Below are 23,727 nucleotides of genomic sequence, written 5' to 3' on the forward strand. Positions count from 1 at the left end.
GGAGAGATTCAAATATACTGGATGTGACATGAAATGTTGTCAGAACCACATAAATCTAAACATGTACTCATTGTAAGATGCTCTTAAGGATGATCAAGGTGGCAGATGGGCTGGAGAAATACATATGTGGTGCATTCTTCTTCTCTACTCCATTTTGGAGTGTTTAAATTAATTGTACTTAGGGATAGTTCAATAGTATTGAACTTGTTTGTTAGACTAAAAATGTGCTCACGAAATAAACTACCTCAGATATGTCTATCTCCTTGATACAATACAGCTGATCAATACCAACAATCTCCGTCTACCTCAATATACTGTGACCTAAAATAAGCACATGTGATTGTCAAAATTCAAAATGTTACATGCATATTACTAAAGCGTGGATCCATATGATACTAAAGGGAAACAAGAGATTTTCCTCAATTTTCATATTGAGCCTGGTATTTCTAAATAATTACATTTTATTTTATGAAAAGAATTCATTACAGCTCTGAATGCACTGAGAGGGAAAAAAGCATTACAAAAGTCTGGTTCAACAATGGGAGCAGGACTTCAAAAGGTGGACACTCAACACTCGTTCTTAAAGACAACTCGGCACCTCAAGACTTTGAGATAAGTGTCAATCTTATGGATGTCACTTTTAAAGCAGCGGCACAGGTTATAAATGGCAAAAAGATGAGTGTCTTCATCAGATGACTGCAAGTCTTTGAGTCCAGACCAGGCAGGGTAGTCAAAATTTTCATTTTCTTCAACCTTAGTCTGAGTCTAAACATCAAATGGAAAGGTATTATTGATATTATCCTTCTCTCCCCCCCCTCTCTAAATGATGATGTTTTGTGTCTCTGTACATTATGCCATGTGTTCTAATTTCTTTGATTGCTTGTCCATCTGTGAGAAAACCAATTCTATGGAGCCTAGTATTTGTCCAGAAACATGACTCTCATAACATAGATTCCAACACTGTCAAAAGCTAATGGCTCAAATAAATTCTACTGTAGACAGTCATATATATATATATATATATATATATATATATATATGGAATTAAAAAGCAATGAGAAGGCAATGCCAATCCTTTCCCTTTGAGTAGTTTTGCATGCTCTCAGTACTTTCCCTGATGTGTCCTTTATACCATATTTCCTCTGATAGAGTGCCCTGATGCTTTTCTTCTTTTCAGATATATCTATATTTTGTGTACTATATTGATTCTTTCTACAAGGTGCAAGCAATACAGGAAACGATTGTCATAACATCTTCTGAGTGCCCAAAGTATCCAGGAAAGCTATAGTCATAATTACTCTGAGGCAGAGCAATTTTCTATGGTAATCAATGTTCTGTAGACTTCTTAGTAATTATTCTTTGATGTGGGTATTTTAAAATTCTTTTGCATCACCCAATTTACCAATTGCATATATAGCATCAACAAAGCCTTACCCTGTTGAATATTTTCTGAAGTCCCTCCAGAATGATAAGATTTTTGTCCTTCATATCAACAGCTTTTTTCCCCATACTAACAGAAGCTCCCGGAAGAGCAGTCACTGCAGACACCAAGTGTTTGAGAGGTTCTTTCCAGGAAACTGAAATATTGATGATTGATCTCAGAAGGTCTTCAGTCTGAGAAAATATTATTGGATACCACATTAAACTAAGTGACATAGAGCTGAATAGTTAGCCACTTGTGGTTTCTTCACAAAAGACAAACAACAGTATATTTTTATTAATAATTTATGCTAAAGGTTTCATATTATACAAATATTTTCATTCTCTATAAATGTTGTATAAATGTATATTTTCAGCTCTTGTTTTCTACTTTGCTAAATAAAACTATGTAAGTCAATAATTCTTTCAAAATGTTATTTTGTGTTTCTATACATTTTACCATGTGACCTAATTAAACCTCTCTTTGATTTCTTGCTCTTTGTGAGAAAAATAGTTCTATAGGGCTTAGTAGGTGTCCAGAAACATGACTCTCATAACTTAGATGCCAACACCATCAGAAACTAATGGCTCAAATAATTTCTACACTAGTTAGTAAAATTGATTTCTCATATTCTCGTAACTTCTATATAGAATATTAAAACATGTTCACTGAACATAATTGTTTTTCAAATTTTATTTTTCAGGTATCTGCATGATTTACACCCTTTGGCGCTAGGGAAGGTTTTTTTATTTATTGACATGTGCAGTAGAAAAAGTGTTACAGAACATTACCTTAATTCCAGACATCAGTAGAAATCAGAATGAAATTTTAATTAAATAAGTGTTAGTGAAGCTCCACATTAAAACAAAATAAAACATTTTTATTTGCTATGAGGAATCCTAGAGATTATGAAAATAAAGACCATAGAGAAGTGCAATCAGAATTTCAAAAAAAATGTTTATGGTTAGGAATGAACCAAACAGGCCAGTACTGGTCAACATGATGCTAGGAAAATTAGACAATAATGATTAAGAATGTTTACATGTAATGAAAGAAATTTAGGATAAATTCTTTCTTGACTTGCAAGAGAAAAACGTTGATTGCTCTTTGAAACCACCCTTTCTAGTGTTCTCAAAACAAACAGAAATTGCCTATTATCATTCAATATTTCTATGCTAACAGAATGCTCTATGTATTGTCTAAAAAGTCAGTTTGTACAAATGTTTACTTCCATTTCTATTTCTTCTATTTTTCTTTATATAGCAAATTATTTATGAGAGTATATTGTATACATTACTTGTATTAGTAATACACATATGATTAGAGAATACATTATGTGTGGGAAGCAAATTTACATATTAGTTTTATGAAAATCAATCTCTGATGTTTATGACGGGTAGTCAAAGGTAAGAGATAATAGATTAGATGTTTAGAGCTATGAAGACCTCATCAAAATGGAAGTCATACTGAGGAGCATGAGATATTCTGTAGAGGAGTCTCTTATAAAGTTGATTTTCAGTTAAGATATAGGAGAAGACAGACCAGTCAGTGAAGATTACACAAATAATAAACAAACAGAAGTAGTCCTGCAGAGTTTAGAAACTTAGTGAGAAAGGACACAAGTACTGCCAACAGTAGATCCTTTGGTATCATACCACAAATACAACTGGATTTGTATTTACTCTTATATGTATATAAATATATTTAAGAATGAGCATCCAGTTGAGAGAAGGGCTTCTAAGGGGACAAACAGACAGTTTGCAGGACAGTTAGAACTAGTGATAATGTGAATTGGCAGTCATCTGACTTAGTGCTAAAGTTATCAACTATATGATGTCATTACTTTCTGACATTTTCATCTATTAATGGTGATTATCATACCTCTCATGGGCTTAGTAATCATATATAGCAAAACTAGCAAAACTAGTGCATATGGAACATTATTTGTTTGGCAAAACAGAACAAAAGAGGGAGGAAATCTACTTTAATTTCATGAACTTCCTCTCGATTCTCTGGAACATGGATGGAAGCAGTGTGACACAGGGGAAGTATCCTGTCTTTTATCCAACTTCTCTTGGCAAAATTTATATCCTGAAAGAATTAAAAGTTTTGATTCATTTGAGGTTTCAGAATTGAATGGAAACATACATGACCATAAGATCATTGCATTTGATAAACAACACATTTTTATATATTAAAAAACTATGCATTATTTGACACAATGGATTGATGGAAACATAATCTCCCCACTTTTTCTTTGTCATACATATGAAAACTAATCTACTGTCCTCCCAATCTCTTCCCCCTTAACTGTTCTTTTACATTGTCCTTGATAATATTATGATTTGTAAAGAAAAAAACATAATACCCCAAAACTCTTAACTACTACATCGTTAAGTATCAGATTTCCTTGGACTTTGGCTAAATGTTGTAAAATTAATATTATTTTCCAGTTTCATAAATATCTCATTTTTATTGGAAGAAATATGATGTGCTTTTCAAAGCAGGTATTGTGCCTCTATAACTTTTATATTAATGTTACCAATGGTGTTCACACAATGTTTGTGATAAATATGCATTTCATTATTGTTGATACAGTCAACAAATTAACCATTAAATTCTAGGCATATTTTAAGGAAATATTCAGCTGTGAGTAAAGTAAGAATTCACAAAAAAATATTGATATCACTATTGAATATTGATATTTTATATTAATTATATGAAAAATGTACTTGTATAAGATATTTATTAGGAAAATATAAAATTACTTAAACTTAAGTATCAGACAACTTACAAAAATTAAGGAATTCTTAGAAATGTTATACTGCTGAAAGATTAGGAGACAAGAATAAAGAGTTTTGAAAAAACAAGTGAAGGAAACTAAAAATGGGAATGTATATTCCCTATAAATATAAGGATATATAATGGGGGTTGGGGATTTAGCTCAGCGGTGGAGCGCTTGCCTAGCAAGCGTGAGGCCCTGGGTTCGGTCCCCAGCTCCGAAAAAAATAAGGATATATAATCCATATACTCATTTTTCAATGGAAATTTCTCTGTTGTTTCCTCACTGCCAGACCCTGAACCAATGAGTTATATCTACAAGGAAGCGGTAATGTATTTTTGTCTAAATCAGCTCTTCAATTGCACTAAGACTCTTTCCTGAAAATGATAAAGCACGATTTTTAGAATTCATGAACTTAAAAAGAGAGCTATTGTATTTTATCTTTCTTTTTCACTATTTGCATGGGTTCAATTTTTTTTATTCTTTTCATTTAAGTACCGCATGGTTTTGACTTTTTCTAAATTTATTCTTTTGACATAACTATCTTCAATAAAATTCTCCTTCAATACATAAGGAATGAACATGAAAATAGAACCTAGGGATAGATTACCAAGAAATCACAGTTCCTGTGACAAAGTTAAAAACAAGCTGTTATTTTTAAAGATATAGAGAACTTCATTTAATTCTTTACAATACTTTTTGAGATTTGAATGAATCTTCACATTCTGCCCATTCTACTTTTGGTATATGATTCTTTCTATTACCTATAATGGTGAAAAGTTTGTAATTGTGTACATGATACATTCCAATTTTATTAGTGTTTGGCTATTTGAAAGACCTTTAAGATAAGAATCCAGAAGCAAGGGCATTACTTACAAATTCACGGTATACATCTGCAGCCATGATAAATGTATTATGAGACTGTTCAACCAAACGATGATATAGGTCATCAGTGGACATAATGGCAGTTGGTTTGGAGGCCACTTTTTCCCAAAGGAGCAAGCTTGACACCAGCAGCAACAGTTGCATACCTGCTGTCAGGGAGACAAACTGAAATGATCTATGCATATTGAAGACAACAATAAAAAAATGTCTTTTCTGAGGGCTATCGGCCATGTGGTTTGATTTGCTATTGTTTAATAGGTTATTTATTTTCATAACTTGGAAAATACAAAAATTAATGACATTTCTCCATTACAGAACTGGAAATGGAGGAGACCTCTCAGAGTTTGCATTTGTTGGAGCATAGCTTTTCAAGTAGTTTGTAAACACATGGAACTTTGACTAACCATGAACCAGAGACCTCAAGGCATTGTCTGAACATAGCTGATGATCTCAAGAATTTATGTTTGTTTTTCATTTTATTAAATACATTATTATTGTAATTAATTCACTTCCCTTATACATAAAATTGCTTAAGATTTGGGAATTTGATAGTTAATAGTTAATTCAGATTGATTAAGATAAAGCAAATATTTTGTTTGGTACACAAATGGATAGTAACTTCCTGTTTGTGAACTTGAAGAAACTGGAGTATTTAATCATTTAATTCATTTAATATTTGAATTATCAATGAGCCTTAATATTTTCAATAATGCAAAATGAGTTATAAATTTTGTTGTTCTGGAAGGTGTGCTTTATAGTAGAAGGTGTCAATTGCTAGTGCTCTATAGATATCAGGAACACTATCCCCCTTTGTTCTACTGTTAATAAGGACAATGTATAATAACTGAGAATTTTCTTGTTTCTACAAAACAAAGAGAAATCCCACTTGAAAGCCACTGCTCTCACAAATTATTAAGCAAGTAGAATACAGAAAGTCCTTTCATCCCTCTGTTGCTTCTTCTATAGAGGAAGTGGGATCAAATATCGGTTCTCCAATGATGCAGAGTAGATGCAAACACATGGAGCTTTGACTAACCATGAGCTCGAGAACACAAGTCATTATTTGTACATATTTGAAGCTCGAGACTATTTTACTAAACTCAAATCTCCTCCCTTAACCAGAAACATGGTAAAGTGTTTCTTTCAATAGATGAGGTAATAGTTACTGTAATCAACAGGTCTAAATCGAAATGTTTTGGAGGCACTTTGACAAACACATCACATCCTAAAGCAAATATACACTCCAAGCACATCGTGAACATGTATGCACTGTTAATGTTTACTAAGAGGTACATGGATGAATGGTAACTTACTGGAGCCTGAAAGAGTCAAAGTCAGCTGCATCTCTAAGTAGATCCAGGACAGTGTAGGTTTCCAGTCAGGAATTCTGCTTCACCTGAGCTTTGTTTTCATTCAAATTTCTGCCTCCTATATATACTACAAGACCATAACCAAGCACAAGCAGAGCTTGGGACCAGTCAATGTCTACTGATCAGCAACATACTTCCCTCATGGTTATTAGCATCCTCTTTACATTTAGCACAGTTTTACCTGAATATTTGTCACACTGAATTTCCCCCATGTGATCTGGAAAGTTCAAGTCATTCTCTCATCAGCAGGTTTATCTGGGATGATTCATTACTCATTTTCAGGTCAGCAGGGCTTTTCCCCTATACTTCACCTTAGTCCAAAACCTTATGTCTATCATGTCTTCTGCAAAATTCCTTAGTGTTTCTTGTTATAATAAATGCTTTTCAATAATTATATGAAGGTTTGTTCTCTCTATATCTACATTAGACATTTTTTCTAGACTGTTATACTGAACTCAAATCTCTCCCAATAACCACAAACACTGTAAAATGTTTCTCTCCAGAAATCAAACAGACATAAAGAGAAACTAATAGAAGTTAAGAACCAAATGGATTTAACAGATATTTATAGAACATTAAATCCTAAAACAAAAAGATATATCTTATTCTCATTACCTCATGGTACCTTCTCCAAAATTGACCATATACTCGGTCACAAAACAGGCCTCAGCTGATGCAGAAAGATAGACATAATCCCATGCATCCTATCAGATCACCACAAATTAAGGCTGGTCATCAAGAACAACAATAACGACAAAAAAGCCCACATGTATATGAAAATTGTACAATGCTCTACTCAATGACAACTTGTTCAAGTAAGAAATAAAGAAAGAAATAAAAGACTTCTTAGAATTTAATGAAAATGAAGATAAAACATACCCAAACTAATGGGACAGAATGAAAGTGGTACTAAGAGGAAAACTCATAGCTCTGAGTGTCTGCAAAAAAAAAAAAAAAAAACAGGAGAGTTGGCACCACACCTAAAAGTTCTAGTACAAAAAGAAAAAAAATAAACCCAAGAAGAGTAGAAGGTATGAAATAATCAAACACAGGGCTGAAATCAAACAAGTAGAAACAAAAGGAACTATACAGAGAATAATTTAAAAAAAACAAACAACAACAACAAAAACAAAACAAAACACAACAACAAAAACAAAGCAAAACAGGAGCTAGTTCTTTGAGAATCAACAAGATAGACAAACCTTTAGCCTGACTAACCAGAGGTCACAGAGAGTATATCCAAATTAACAAAATCAGAAATGAAAAGGGAGACATAATAACAGAATCTAAGGAAATTAAAAAAATCATCAGATCCTCCTACAAAAGCCTATATCCAACAAAGTGGATAGCATGGAGTAAATAACTATTTTCTGGACAAATACCAGGTACCAAAGTTAAATCAGGATCAGATAAACCATCTGAACAATCCCATAACTCTTAAAGACATCAACAGATTGGGAATATATCCTATATCTGATAGAGGGCTATTATCCAAAATATACAACGAACTCAAGAAGTTAGAATCCATAGAGCCAAATAACTTTGTTAGAAACAGGGTATAGTGCTTAACAAAGAATTCTCAGCTGAGAAATATCAAATGGCTGAGAAGTACATAAAGAAATGTTCAACATCCTTAGTAGTCAGAGAAATACAAATCAAAACAACCCTGAGATTCTACCTCACACCAATCAGAATGTCTAATACAAAAATTCAGGTGAGAGCAGATACTGGTCAGGATGTTTAGAAAGAGGAATACTCCTCCATTATTAGTGGGAAAGGAAGCTGGTACAACCACTCTAGAAATCTGGATTTTTTCACAGAAAATTGGATGTATTGCTACCTGAGGACCCAGCTACACCACTCCTGGGCATATACCCAAATGAAGCTCCAACATATAACAAGGATACATGCTCCACTATGTTCATAGCAGCTTTACTTATAATAGTTCAATGCTGGAAAGAACACAGATGCTCTTCAACAGAGAAATGGATACAGAAAATATGATACATCTACACAATGTTTTACTACTCAGATATCAAAAACAATGACTTCATGAAATTCATAGGCAAATGGATCAAACTAGAAAATATCATCCTGTGTGAGGTAACACAATCAAAGAAAGATACACAAGGTATGCATTCATTCATAAATGGATATTAGCCCAAAAGCTCGAATTACTCAAGATACAATCCACAGACCACATGAAGCTGAAGAAGAAGGATGACCAAAGTGGGTATGCTCCACTCCTTTTTAAAAGAGGGAATAAATATATTCATAGGAGTGGATATGGAGGTAAAGTTTGGAACAGAGTCTGAAGGAATGGCCATTCAGACCCTGCCCCACCTGGCTATACAGCCCATAGTATATAGCCACCAAAACTAGATAAGATTGATGAAGCTAAGAAGGGCATGCTGACAGGAGCCTGATACATCTGTATACTGAGAGGCACAGCCTGAGCATGTCAAATACAAAGGCAAGTATTAGCAGCAAACCATTGAACTGAAAATGAGATCCCTGGTGGAGGAAATAGAGAAATGATTGAAAGAGCTGAAGGGGCTTGAAACTCCATAAAAACAACAATGCCACCTAACCTCAGTTCCCAGGGACTAAATCACTACCCAAAGACTATACATGGGCTGACCCATGGCTCCCCTGGCACATGTAGCAAAGGGTGGACTTGTCAGGCACCAATGGAAGGAAGAGCCCTTGATCATGTCAAGGCTGGAGGCCCCTGTTAGAGGAATACTGGAAGGTGGGATGGGAGTGGTCAGGGAGGGAAATACCCTTATAGAAGATGGGAGGGAGATGGGATCGGGGCTTACGGCCAGGGAACCAGGAAAGGAAACATTATTTGAAATCTAAATATAAAAATATCCAATAAAAAGAAAACAATTAGTCACTGCAAAAATAAATAAATAAAATAATCCTTAAAACGGTAAATAAATAAATAAATAAATAAATAAATAAATATAAATTAATCATCATGACAGAGTTACCTCAATTACAAAAGAACACACATGGTATGCACTCAATGATAAGTGGATATTAGCCCCAAAGCTTGGAATACCCAAGATAAAATTCACAGACTATATGAAGCTCCACAGGATGACCAAAGTGTGGAATCTGCAGACCTTCTTAGAGGAAGATCAAAAACACTCATAGGAGGAAATAGAGAGGCAAAGTGCAGAGCAGAGACTGAACATCCTGAGACTGCCCAACATGGGAATCTCATATACAGCCGTCAAACAGAGACAATATTGTGGATGCCAAGAAATGGATGCTGACTGGAGTCTGATATAGATCTCTGATGAGAGGCTCTGTCAGAGCCTTACAAACCCAAAGGTCGATGCTCACAGCCAACCATTGAACTGAGAACAGGATCCCCAATGCAAGTGTTAGAGAAAGGACTGAAGTAGCTGAAAGGGTTTGCAACCTCATAAGGAGAACACAGTATTAACCAACCAGAACCAACCAGAGTTCCCAGGGACTAAACCACCATCCCAAGAGAACACAGGGATAGACCAATCGTTTCATCCTCACATGTAGCAGAGGATTGCCTAGTAGGGCATCAATGGGAGGAGAGGCCCTTGGCCTTGTCAAGGCTTGAAGCCCCAGTGTAGGGGAATATCAGTGCAGGGAGGTGGGAGGGAGTTGGTGGGTGGGTGAGGGAGCACCCTCATAGAAGCAGGAGGTTGGATGGGGTAGCTGGTTTCTGAAGGGAACACTGGGGAATGGGATAACATTTAAAATGTAAATAAAAAATGTACAATTAAAAATAAGAAAAAAAGGAAAAGGAACAAAATAAAACAAATAAAAACAAAAAAAAAATCAAAGACAAAAAAACCCAAAAGCCATTGTGTCATTATTTTTAAATGCTGGATAATATTCCATTATGTAGGTATACCATGTTTTCTTTATTCATTCTTCTGTTGCAGGACATCTAGGATGTTTCCCATTTCCTGCCATTATCAGTAGAACAGCAATGAATATTATTATTCAAGTGTCTTCGTGAAAGAATGAAGTAGAATACTTTCGGAATATGAGAAAGAGTGGTGTGGTGCCTTAGATAAATAGCCCACCATGTGTGCATTATTTGGAACTGTAGCTCCTTGCAGTAGGCCTGGCCTTGTTGGAGAAAGGGTCACTTTGAGTTGGGATTTAAGGATTCATTTGGTCTTTCTAGGTCCTTCGGCTCACTGTTTTTTTCTGCTGCTTGAGGATCCAGATGTAATTTCCTTACTTACCTCTTCAGCACTATGTCTGCCTGCATGCTGACATGCATCAAGGCATGATGATACTAGACTAAACCTTGGGACTGTAAGGAGGACCCTTTCCACCTCCTGTATGCAGTAGAACTCAGTGGCTTCCATAATTCATCTCTGACTTTTGATTCAGCAGTACAAGGAGTTACTCGGGCAATTGATGCTGGTTAACTAGAGCTAAGAAATTCACAGTGATTAAGAAGAGACCAGCATCACTAAGATGAAGTCTTCTGGTAATTGTTTTCTGAGAGCACAAGTAAGCTATCTTCAAGATATAGCCAAGGTTGTATCTCATTCTGTAGCTGGACTTGGAAATGTGTAAGATTCACCCAGATAGTATGACCTTTGTAAAACCAGGGAAGGTGATTGGAGAAGGTGAAGCTTCAGCTGCAACTAGTAGCCCAGGATTGAAGGGGTCATGCAAAGAAGTTGAGACTTGGCATCATTTAAAGAGCCTATGAGAGGTTATTGGTGAAGTCTTGTTGCAAGAAAACTCCAGCGAATTAAAAATGTCAGTAACGTTGCATGATCGTGAAGAACAACAGAAGCAGAAGTGAAGTGGAGTCAACCAAAGACCATAGTTCTAAAGAGAACAAACCAGGAGATGTGACCCAAGCAGTTTGAACAAAACCAGAAGATCTTGTGTGGATCCCTGACATTGGACAAGAAGTTGTAATTTTGGAGTTGCATTGAAACCCCAAGATGTTTTAGATGCTTCAGCCATGGCATACTTGCTGAGGAAAGTATCTAACATGGACTGGAACCAGCCAAAGAGAATGAGCTGGTCTGCAATAAAAAAACCAGAAAATAATTGGAGATCTGAAGAATGTTTTGGCAACAGACATAAAGATACAGTATTTAGAGTTTACCCAGCTGACTTTTGGTCTTAATTTGAGCCAGTATTTCCTGACTATGTCAATTTGAAATGGCAATTATAACCTGAAATGTTGGAGGTATGTGATCTGCTTTATGATTTTGATTTTAAAGGGTATTACAGTTAAGTTGAACATCAGAAAAAAATGAGCTTCAGACTTTTAACATTGTCATAGACAATGGAGACTTTTGAAGGTAAACTAAATCATTGAGCATTATGCCATGGCTAGTTATGGTCCATTCAGGCTCATGTGTCTGAACAGAGCAATAGTGATAAAAAGTGCAAGGTATTGGTACAGAGACAGGTGGATCAATGAAATAGATTTGAAGACCCAGAAATGAACCTACACAACTATGAACACTTGATCTTTGACAAAGGACCTAAAACCATCCAGTTAAAAAATAAGATGTCACTTTTAACATATGGTACTGTTTCACTTGGAGCTCCATGTAGAAGAATGCAAATTGATCCATTCTTATTATCTTGTAAAAATCTCAAATCAAAGTTAATCAAGGACCTCCACTTAAAAACCAGATACACTGAAACCAATAGAAGAGAAAGTGGAGAAGGGACTCAAACACACAGGCACAGGCAAAAATTTTCTGAACAGAACACCAATGGCTTATGCTCTAAGATCAAGAATCAAGAAAGGGGACCTTGTAAAATTTCAAAGATTTTGTAAGGCAAAGGACTGTGTCAGTAGGACAAAACAGCAACCAACACATTTGGAAAAGATCTTTCCCAATCCTACATCGGATAGAGGGCTAATAATTTGTATATATCCAATGTATACAAATAACTCAAGAAAGTAGACTCCAGAGAGTCAAATAACCCTATTAAAAATGGGATATAGAGCTAAACAAAGAATTCTTTACTGAGGAATGACTGAAAAGTACCTAAAGAAATGTTCAACATCCTTAGTAATCAATGAAAAGCAAATCAAAATATTCTTGTGATTCCATCTCACTCAAGTCAGAATAAGTAAGATCAAAAACTTGGGTGACAGCAGATTCTAACTAGGATGTGGAGAAAGAGTAATACTCTTCCATTGTTGATATGATTACAAGCTGGTACAACCACTCTGGTAATCAGTCTGGCAGTTCCTCAGAAAATTGAATATATAACTACCTGAAGACTCAGCAAACTATACAACTCTTGGACATGTATCTGAAATATATTCCAACATATTAAAAGAATACATGCTTCACTATGTTCATTGGAGCCTTATTTATAATAGTCAGAATCTGGAAGGAATCCAAATGTCATTCAACAGAGGAATGGATACAGAAGATGTGGTGCATTTGCTCAATGGAGTACTACTCAGCTATTGAATGAGTATTCAATGACTTCATCAAATATTTAGGCAAATGGATGGGACTACAAAATATCATTCTGAGTGAGGTAACTCAGTCACAAAAGAACACACATGGTATGTACTCTCTATAAGTAGATATTAGCCCAATAGCCCAGAATACCCAAGGTACAATATGCAGACTATATTAACCTGAAGAACAAGGAATACCAAAGTGTGCATGCCTCAGTCCTTCTTAGAAGGGGGAAGAAAATACTCACAGGAGATATGGAGAGAAAATGATAAGCATACACTGAAGGAAAGACCATCCAGTGACTGCCCCACCTGGAGATCCATCCCACATATAGTCACCATACCCTGACACTGTTGCTGATGCCGAGAAAGTGCATGCTGACAGGAGCCTGATATATCTGTCACCTGGAACGCTCTGCCAGAGCCTGAAAAATAGAGGTGGATACTCACAACCAACCATTGGACTGAGAATGGGGTTCTCAATAGGGGAGTTAGAGAAAGGACTGAAGGATCTGTTGGGGTTTGCAACCCCATAGAAAAGACATCAATATCAACCACACAGAACCCCAGAGGACTCAGGGACCAATTCACCAACAAATGATTGAACATGGAACAACCTATGGTTGCATCTGCATATGTAGCAGAGGATGACCTTGTTGGGCATCAATGGGAGGAGGTCCTTGGTCCTGTGAAGGCTATATGCCTGAGTGTAGGTGAATTCCAGGGTGGGGTGGAGGGAGGGGAGCTTTGGTCGGGCAGGGTAGCACCGTCATAGAAGCATGGGGAGGGAAATGGTCTATGGTGTTGCTGGAGGCAAACCTGGAAAGGGGATAATATTTGAAATGTAAATAAAGAAAATATTCAATAGAAGAATAAAAGACAAAAAAAAACTGCCTGCCTTCAGCAATCACACAAATAAAGGTTAGAGATTTTAAATCTTCAGTTATTTTTTTAATGAATTTTTTACTGGGTATTTTATTAATTTAAATTTCAAATGATATTCCACTTCCCAATTTTCCCTCCAAAACTCCTGTATCTGTCCCATGACTGCTTCTATGAGAGTGCTCCCACACCACCCCAACTCCTGCCTCAACACCCTACCATTTCCCTATGATGGGTCAATTCAAAAAATGGGGTACAGAATAAAGCAAAGACGCATCTCAATGTTTTTAACCCAGAAATGTTACTGTCCAAAGGAAGAACAATGACGAAAAATGGAACAGAGACTGAAGGAAGGGACAACAAGAGACTGCCCTATATGGGGATCCATCATGTCTGTAGCCACCAAACCCAACATTGTTGCCACAGTCAAGAAGTCATTTTCTGACAGAAACCTCGTGTGGTGGTTCCTGAGGAATTCCAGCCAGCAAGTGACCAATGCTAATGTGGAGGCTGGAACTCACCATCAGATAGAGCTCAGGGAACCTGGTGGGAGAGTTGGCAGAAGAACTGGAAGAAAGGAGGGGATTGTAACCCCATTAGAAGAACACAGGCTGGCCTGACCTCTCAGTTCTCCAAGAGACTAGACCGCCAACCAAGGAGTGTACGTGAAGGGATCCATGGCTCCAGATAAAAATTTAGCAGAGGATTCTCTCGAACAGAAGGGGGCCTTTGGTCCTAGGAAGTTTTGATACCCCAGCTTAAGGGGGTACTGGAGCAGTGAGGTGGGATAGTATGGGTGATTGGGGGCACACTCTCACACAGGCAAATGAGGGTGGATGTGGGCTGGGGGCTGGTGGAAGGGTAACCAGGAAGTGGGATATTGTGGAATGAGGGATTGGTGGAGGGAGTAACCTGGAAGTGGGATATTGTTTAAGATATAAATGAATGGAATAATTAATTAATAACAAAAGTAAATAATAAAAATATATCTCAATTGAGAAATCTCAAATGGCTGAGACATGCTTAAAGAAATGTTCAACATCCTTATCCTTAGTCATAAGGAAAATACAAATCAAAATGACCCTGACATTCTACCTCACACAAATCAGAATGGCTAACATCGAAAACATAGATGACATCAGATGCTGACAAAGATGTGTAGAAAGAAGAACACTCCTCCATTGCTGGTGGGACTGAAAGCTGGTACCACTCGGGAAATCATTCTGGTGGTTCCTCTGAAAACTGGAACGAGTTCTACACAGTTATATCACTCCTGGGCATATACCCAAAAGATGCACCAACATATAAGAAGGATACATGCTCCACTATGCTCATAGCAGCCTTATTTATAACAAATTTAATTGTTTTTAATGATAAAAGGGAATATATAGATTTTGCCTGAGACACTTAGGGATTTCTTCCCATGTTTTAAACCTGATACCAAGAGCTCAAGCTGAGAAGTTTGGAGACGCTGTCTTACAAAGAAGCAGCCAGCTTCCAGGAGGAAGACATTGAAAGGCAGAGAGCTTGATGGTTATTGCAGCAGATATTAAGCTCCACAGTAGAAAGAATTTAGAAAAAATGAATTAACAAATGTTTTAAAGGTATGTAAAACCCTTGGTAGGACAAATTCTCAGGATCTTTCAATATGGTCTACATGGAATTTCTGGGATTGGCTGTCTTGTATGTCAAAAATTAGAGCCGAGCCTGTGAGAGTCTTACACAGTAAATAGAATGGAATTTAATTAAAGTTAAATACAGAGATGTATTAAGATTGAGGCATTTGATCTTAAGGAATTCCATCAAAAAGAGTGGGTAGGATGCCTAACCTAAGAGTAGAAGCTTAGGCCTTGAGAATTAAAAAACGATAAAGGATCATACTACAATATGTACTCATAGAGATATTAATCTACAGTGGTAAGGAGGGTTTAAGTGTATATAGATGTATAAAATATTGAGACTTTTGATATTAAGTTAGAGGTGAAAGAGGAGGTGATGAAGAAGCACTATCTCAATGTTAATATTTATTTAGATTACTTCAATTGCTTTAAATTATTTTAATTATCAAAATGTGTGTGGTTATAAGCTTCGTGATTATATTAAAATTCCTCTGAAAGAGGTCGAGCTATACCTTTAGTGGTTTACTATATACTGGACAAAGAATATGATATTTTGGGAGAGAGACTCTGTACTTGTGTTGACAGGAAAAGAGAAAAAGCTGTGGACCCCTTACAGAGTGGCATGGTTCTGATATGATGAGGGAAGATATCCTGAGTCTTGAAAAATTCAAGAAAACCAAACAAGAGTGTTGAATCTTTGACAGTGGAACAGTCCAGTAACTGACTTAGACAAATTTTATCTCTATCAAAAACTTCAGCTAAAATGAGACAATAAATCTAGTTTGTTATGGAATCCCTGAGATTCTTGTGTCCTACTTCATATGACATGAATGAAGATTTATTAGAATTGATTATTGATAATATTAACTCATAAAACTAGTTATCTTTCACCTGCTCAAACAAGGAGCAAATTTTCATCTTTAACTGATCTGTGCACCCTGCATAATCCATACAAATATCTTAATCATACTAAAATTTTGGTTCTGAGTTTAATATGCTTACACATTATAGATTTGACATGATTCATCCTCAGAGATGCAGAACTAACCTGCTGTTCCATCCTGTCTGCTTCCTGATGCTGTTCAGAGACTTGCTGCCAGAATAGCTTCAGGAATTCCTAATGATTCTACATGATCTTGCCTTATCCAAACTTTCAGAATGAGCCAGTCAGATTTTAAGTCAAGGTCTGAGTCTTCTAAGCATACAGAGACTGGGTAACATGATAAAGCTAGATTTCTTAAGTCTAATTAATCTTCTAATTATCCTAGTTCTCCCACATCTTTAAAGAATTTCTCAATACCACTGTTTAACAGGAAGAAGCCATGAAGTGTTGTCAGCCCGATATTTTGGGTTTGGAAGTCTGGTTATGGTTATCTTACAGATTATATATATATATATATATATATATATATATGGTTATAATTTTCAACAGGGAGGCAACGGATGGGACAGATTACTGAATTTATTCTTGAACAAATCATTGTATAGCCATAATCTTAATTAGTAGAAATCTTTGCAACTGATTTAAAATTGAAGTTATAATTTATTACATTGGGACATAATTTATATATTATTACAGAATTAAGGTTTCATTAGTATAAATCTGTATATTGATAAAAATTTGAAATTAATATTGTTATTCTTTGATAGGCAGTGTGCCTATGCAACTTATTTAAGAACATAAGGCTTTGATTCAGTCATGTTATAGCTCCTATTATAAATCTTTTAGAACTGTTAAGCAACAAAAGTTAAGGTCAAGAACAGGAAAAGAGGAAAAAATCAAGCTTCCTGAGTAGGTTTATGTAGGTTGATGTAATTATGCAGCTGAATGAAGATACAGGATAAAATGAGGCCTGTCATTGGATGAGAAGGAAGGATGGGTAGAAGAAAGTTTTAGAGAGGAGACTGGAGCAAGGAGGGGCAGGGGGTGTAGATGAGAGAAAAATGAGGTGGATGTTAAGATTTCTCTCTGCGCATTTACAGGTTATTATGACTATTCTTAAAGGACGGATGAGTACAGGATTTTGTGTGTCTAGATGAGCAAACTATATCTTATTTAAGTTGGTAGTTTATATTCTTATCAATGAGCTGTAAGTTAATTTTGTGGATGTATTGTACACTGAGTAATTAGCATACAAATCAGGTTGTTAGGTTACAGTTTGTTGAGTCATGACTTCTCTAGGTTGTTGGGAGTGAGAGCAGAGTCCATGATAGGAAACTGTGCTAGGGCATAGAGTGCTTTGGCTAGCTCGGTATGGGGCCATGCTAGCACAGCCCTGCTGAACGTGATGTGTGTGTCAGGCATGGTAACAACCTGCCAAGGGGACAATGTGTGAAAGCAGCTGACAGAGAAACACCTAGGGCATGTGTGGATCCCTGAGGATCCCTGGGAACTCTTGGGAACCAGTCATTCGCATCATTATTATACTATATATTATATTATATTACATATATTTATATTATATTATTATACTGCAACATCTATTATTAGTAATTCTAGGCAAATTTGATTCTTTGCAAATAATGGCAACACGTTCTGCAAACAGTGATCATTGAGACTATAAAAATGATATTCTATCAGCTACAAAGAGAATGCCCACAGGCGTGTAGGATGTGAAGATTTGGGGTGTCTATTCTACTGTGTGGGCATTTAGCATTCCCCACTGTGTATTAGTAGGACTTCAGTCATAATACCTCTTTCATCAGGACAATTTGAAGACATTTACAAAGGCATAATCTATGTTATGGGTTACTGTCAAACTCAATTTTGAAGAAATATAACCCAAAGCTTGATGAAATGACAAATACATAGAATTTTTATCTTTATGTAGAAAGTTCAGCCTATGGGATCATTTTAATGATAGAGTCTCTTCTTTTTTGATGTGTGTGTGTGTGTGTGTGTATGTGTGTGTGTGTGTGTGTGTCATTTTATTTATTTATTTATTTTATTTTTACACTCCATATTTTCTTCCCCTCCCTGTCCACCCTTTGACTGTTCCACATCCCATACCTCCTATCCGCACCCCTCAAACCCCTGTCACCACGAGGATGTCCCCATCCCATGACATCTCTAAACTTCCTCAGGTCCCAGGCTCTGGAAAGTTAGGTGTATTTTCTTTGTCTGACTGGTAGTCCTCTGTTGCACATGTGTTGGGGGCCTCATTTCAGTTGGTGTATGCTGATCTAGTGTCTGAGAGATCTCAGAGGTCTAGGTTAATTGAGACTGGTGGTCCTCCTACAGGGTTTCCCTCCTCCTCAGCTTACTCCAGCTTTTCCCTAATTCAAACAGAGGGGTCAGTAGCTTCTGTTCATTTCTTGGGTGCACATATCTGCATCTGATTCTTATAGCTGCTTGCTGGGTCTTTTGGATGGCAGTCATGATAGGGCCATTTTTGTGAGCACCTCATAGCCTTAGTAATGATGTCACGTCTTAAGTCTCCCCTTGAGCTGGATATCACTTTAGGCCTGTCACTAGACCTTCTTTTCCTCAGACTCTTCTCCACTTCCATTCCTGCATTTCTGTCAGACAGGAAGAATTAGGGGTAAGAGATTGCCTGTGGAATAGCAACCCCATCCCTCAATTGATGCCCTATCTTTCTGGTGGAGGTTGGCTCAACAGGTTCCCTCTCCCCACCATAGGGCATTTCATTTGCTCTCTCCTCTTTGAGACCTGATTATCTCACACGTCCTAGATCTCTGGTATATTCTGGAGAGTCCTCGCAACTTCATTCCTCTTGAGGTTGCATGTTTCCATTTTTCCTTCTGACCCTCAGGAATTCAGTACCTCCCAATACCAGATCAAGTTCCCCTCTTCCCCTACCCTTATCTCCCTTTCCTCCCTTGTCCTCCCTCCCTCCGCCCTCGTGGTTACTTTCTTTTTCAGATGGTAGACTCTTCATACTGAGTGTTAGTAATCAAGACTGAGATACCCCTCATGTCAAGCATAGACATAAAGCAAAGAGAGAAACTGTGTTGTTTTTGTCACATCTGTGTTCCAACTGAAACTAGGAGATACTCAGCTAAATCATTATAAAGCCTCGAAGCACCTGGGAATGGAAGAATCATTATAAATGCTCAAGTCATGAAACCATCTGCAGAGTACTCAGAATTAACCTAAGATCTAAGTGTATGTAATAGCCCACAGACACTGAGGGAATAACAAAAAAATGAGGGGATTTGCCTAGTTCTGTCACCACAGCGCAAGGCCAATATAATTATTTATCCAAATTTTACCCTATGGAAATTTTCTTCATCACATTAGCTTAACTGGAATAATTCATATTCCAAGAACACATTGCTACTCTCCTCCCTCCAGGTGATGAGTATTGAAATCTCAGATAAATGAATCATCCCTTTGTAGTGACTTCTGTTTTTACTTATTAGGTTTTGCTGTTCCTGGTGATAAGCTTGAGGTTATGGAAGAATATTGCCTCTATTCTGAGTGTTACATTGAAGATGGCTACTGGAAGGTTTCCATGATCTATTTGACCATGCTGTTATTCTGTTTGAATATATCCTCATTAACTTGCTTCAAAATGTATAGCAATTTGTAAGCACCTTCCCTACACTGACATTCTAAAAGGAGAAATGTCAGAACTACATTAGACAGAGATTATTCTGTAGTAGGTTTGCTTTAGATAGAAATATTTACAATTCTCTTTATGGCTATATATGGTTATCTGGTCATAGACATCATCAAGAAGAGAAAAAGGAGGCAATTTCAGTATAACATGTGCATCTTAAGAATGTGTCTCTATTTGCAATAGTATTAGCTCATTTTTGTACTTTTATTCATGAGCTTTCTTATACATTTCCAAGGTCTTGCCACATTTAATATGTGAATTATCTTAACAAATGTACCACAATTTACTAGGTACCTCACAACATACTAGCTTCTTTAAAGGGGAGACTTCATGTCAATCATGGTACAGCACTACAGTGTAGTTCAGAAAACACCGTAGTGTAGAATATACTCACAGTTGGTCCATTCATTTCCCATTCTTCTTTTGCAGTCTTTAAAATTTCTAACTGTCCTAATGTTCCATTAAACCATCAAAAACTTACTGATTGCTATAAGTCTTTCATTTTCATTTCAATTTCTAATTTTCAGTAATGGATATCTAAAATAGCATATTGAAGTGGATATAATTTAAAATAATTATATATTTATTAATATGAAAATGTTTATTAATACCTTATTTTTTGATTCTTAGTTCCATAATGCTTACTTTAAAAGACCAATTCTTAGATTGTAGAGCCACCCTTATCTTTTAATAATAGTTATATTGAGAATTATATATGTATTAATATGAATGTATTGCATACATATGTATGCAATGTATTAATAGTTGCATATGTATTAATAGTTTTTCATAGAATATCCTATTAAGGTAGAAATATGTCTATAATTTTTGTTATACATGATACAACAGAAGATTAAAGATCCTCAGTGTCACAACTTGAAAAATAATCATGAGAAACATGGTGCGATCACACCAGCTGATGATCATCAATTTTTAAACTGAATACCTATCTTTCTACTATACTTTGTTCCGCACACGAATATACTGCAATTTCTAATAATCCATCTTTAGTGGAAGTTCAAAATAGCTCCCAGATTTGACATATATCTGCTCATCTCTCACAATGATGTACAGCTCAGGGTCATTTTGTGTTCATTGTTAGAATCTTTAAAGTTACTTCTCATGAAACACAATTGTATTATCACAATTTAACACTTTAAAATATATACCTGATAAACAATTGTCAAGATTTCACCTATGGCAGATTCTTGCTGCAATTTTAAAAAGCAGAGTATATTATAAATACATTGTACTCTCAATTTTCAAATTATTTTATCATTAATTTTACTAATTTTTGAGAATTTTATAAAATGTACTTGATACACCTCTGACATCTTTTAGATCAGTCTCATCCTTTTTACCAGCCTTACATTGCGTTCTCTTTTTCAATGCATATAAGGTTCAATATTTGCAGCTCATATATTGTTTGATGTGCAGCCTTCCACTGAATTATGATTGATTTACCAAAGAAAACACTATTTACCAAGGAATGGGGGAAGAATCTCCATACACATAAAAATCCTTTGCCAATAACTCCTTATGTAAGTTTGATAATTTATATTTAACTCCCCACTTCATGTTGGGATTTGGTCTGGTCTTCACTTGTGCAGGCCTCACACATTTTATCACATTCATTACAAACTCATGCACAGTAGTCAGGCTATGTTGACAGGACAACTTTATTATTTATTTATTTATTTATTTATTTATTTATTTATTTATTTATTTATTTCATACATGAACTCTGGCTATCATAGTTCATTTGGCTCCCAGTGATCTTCAGGCCTTGAGAAGACAAAATGTTATTTATTCATGAGAATTCTGCAATTTCTTACTCTTTCTACCTTAGTCAGATATATGTCTATTTGTTAATTATGACATCTTGCATATGGAAGTATTCTCAATTTGAGTTCAGAGATGACATTATTTGTAGGTAGAAAGATAAGTGAGTAAGATTTTGTTTTAAATTATTATTTAACAAAATAATACTAGTAGGTTCTTCCCCAGGGTCTATGACCAATCTAGCTACCAGATTTTTGGCAGCAAAATTATACAAGGTATGGGTTTCATCATGTAGAGTTATACTTGAACCTAATCAAATATTGGTTGATGACCAACATGATGTTTGTGCCACTATTGCATCAGAGAGTCTATCTGGCTAGGGTAGGCATTATTGGAACTTGCAATGTTCCCAGCTTGACAAGACTATCATTCCTTTTATACTCTGGTAGAGTTCACAGCATTTGCCAGGTCTATGAACTTGACAGCCAATCAGTACCAGGTTGATATCTTTATGCTGTGTTATATAATTTCTTTCATAATGAAATCTTACCATCAAATTGTAGAGAATTGCAATACCATTGTCAATAGCCTGCAATATTTTTGGCTCTTTGGTAATTTATTTGACAAAAAAATCCAAAATGTTAACCCTTTCACAGTATTGGACTTTTTATTTGTCAACTTCTGGTGCTTTGTATTGTTGCTGCTTTCATATCATATGTTACTTCCATTTTAATCACATGCATACTTTTCTACAACCCCCCCCCAAACACACACACACACACACACATGTGCTCTCCTGAGAGACAAAGAGAGAGAGAGAGAGAGAGAGAGAAAGAGAGAGAGAGAGAGAGAAACAGAGAGGATGTTAAAATCATTTTATGTTTATATTTTCTCTACATGTACATAGGTGTGTACCATGTCCATAAAGCATAGTCAGAGTCCAGCAGAGGGCATTGAATATCTTGAAACTTGAATTATAAAAATTATCAACTATCTTGCATATATAGGGACCCATAGCTAAAGGGAGAAGTTAGTCCTCATTATCATTCTGACATATCACTAATTTCCCAATATTTTTAGAAATTCATACATATATTAGGCTATGAGCACATTTCTTAAATGCCTATCCTCTTTAAATTTCTCCTTAACTCTCCTAACATCCATAAGTTCTAATTTCCTGTTTGCTTGTTTTTCAGTAACGCATCATGTACCCTTAAGTGCTGCCCAAATGTTCCCCTTTCTGTGGTGCCATCCACTACAGCACTGAAAATGCATCAGTTGTCATTTAAAAAAATGATTTCCCCCTTACCATTTACTCTCAGTTGCCAACAATACCTTAATGAGTGCTGTGATACAGAGATCACCTACCCTCTTTATAATTATATTTTGTCTGACTTGGTCTTGTACACCTTAATGGGTTACCACAGCTCTTGTGATAAAATATCCAGTTCACTTGTAATGAATTTGGTACTATTTGGTATAGCTCTATAGTTCTGATGAACCTAGCACAGATGGTATAGATATTATGTGACAATCAAGAGAAGAAGATATTATTGTATCATAAGCAGTAAGACACATACCAGTTTGGACCACCAACAAGTAAGATATTAATAAATGCAGATATGTATTGTATTGGACTCAGTGAAAACTGATGGTAAATAAGTGTTTAGCTTTTCTTTCAAACAGCAAAATTTATGATGGGTGAAGACCTTAGTAAAGAAGGGGATTGGTTAGAAAATCAGATGAAACATAAAATATGATCATAAATGTAGCAAGGAAAAAGTAAAAGGGCTACATTTCTAATTTTAAAATTAGAGTTTATATGCAGTATAAATTAAAAATACCACATCTAACCAAGTATATTAATATTCTGGTCATAGATTCATTTATTCAGTTCCTGAGCCCAAAGTAACTGAACTTTGCCATCATTTTCAGCCTACAGAC

The 23,727-nt window shown here is 35.9% G+C and overlaps 1 protein-coding gene across 2 annotated transcripts; it reads right to left on the reverse strand.

Annotated features, from left to right (window-relative positions):
- Positions 1–429: 429 nt before the first annotated feature.
- Positions 430–6,567, reverse strand: LOC116883490 (prolactin-3D4). Of its 2 annotated transcripts, none has more exons than XM_032884648.1 (5): positions 6,401–6,567; positions 5,079–5,233; positions 3,404–3,511; positions 1,435–1,614; positions 430–765 (listed from the first exon to the last, which is right to left on the reverse strand). In XM_032884648.1, the coding sequence occupies exons 1-5, from the start codon at positions 6,429–6,431 to the stop codon at positions 568–570; spliced, it is 672 nt and encodes a 223-aa protein (XP_032740539.1). In that variant the 5' UTR covers positions 6,432–6,567; the 3' UTR covers positions 430–567. The 2 variants fall into 2 exon arrangements, with proteins under 2 accessions (XP_032740539.1, XP_032740538.1); XM_032884647.1 differs by having other exon boundaries at positions 5,079–5,236; positions 6,401–6,472.
- Positions 6,568–23,727: the final 17,160 nt, after the last annotated feature.

This window comes from Rattus rattus, chromosome 14 (assembly GCF_011064425.1).
Source record: "Rattus rattus isolate New Zealand chromosome 14, Rrattus_CSIRO_v1, whole genome shotgun sequence".
In the NCBI taxonomy this organism is placed as follows: Eukaryota; Metazoa; Chordata; class Mammalia; order Rodentia; family Muridae; genus Rattus; species Rattus rattus.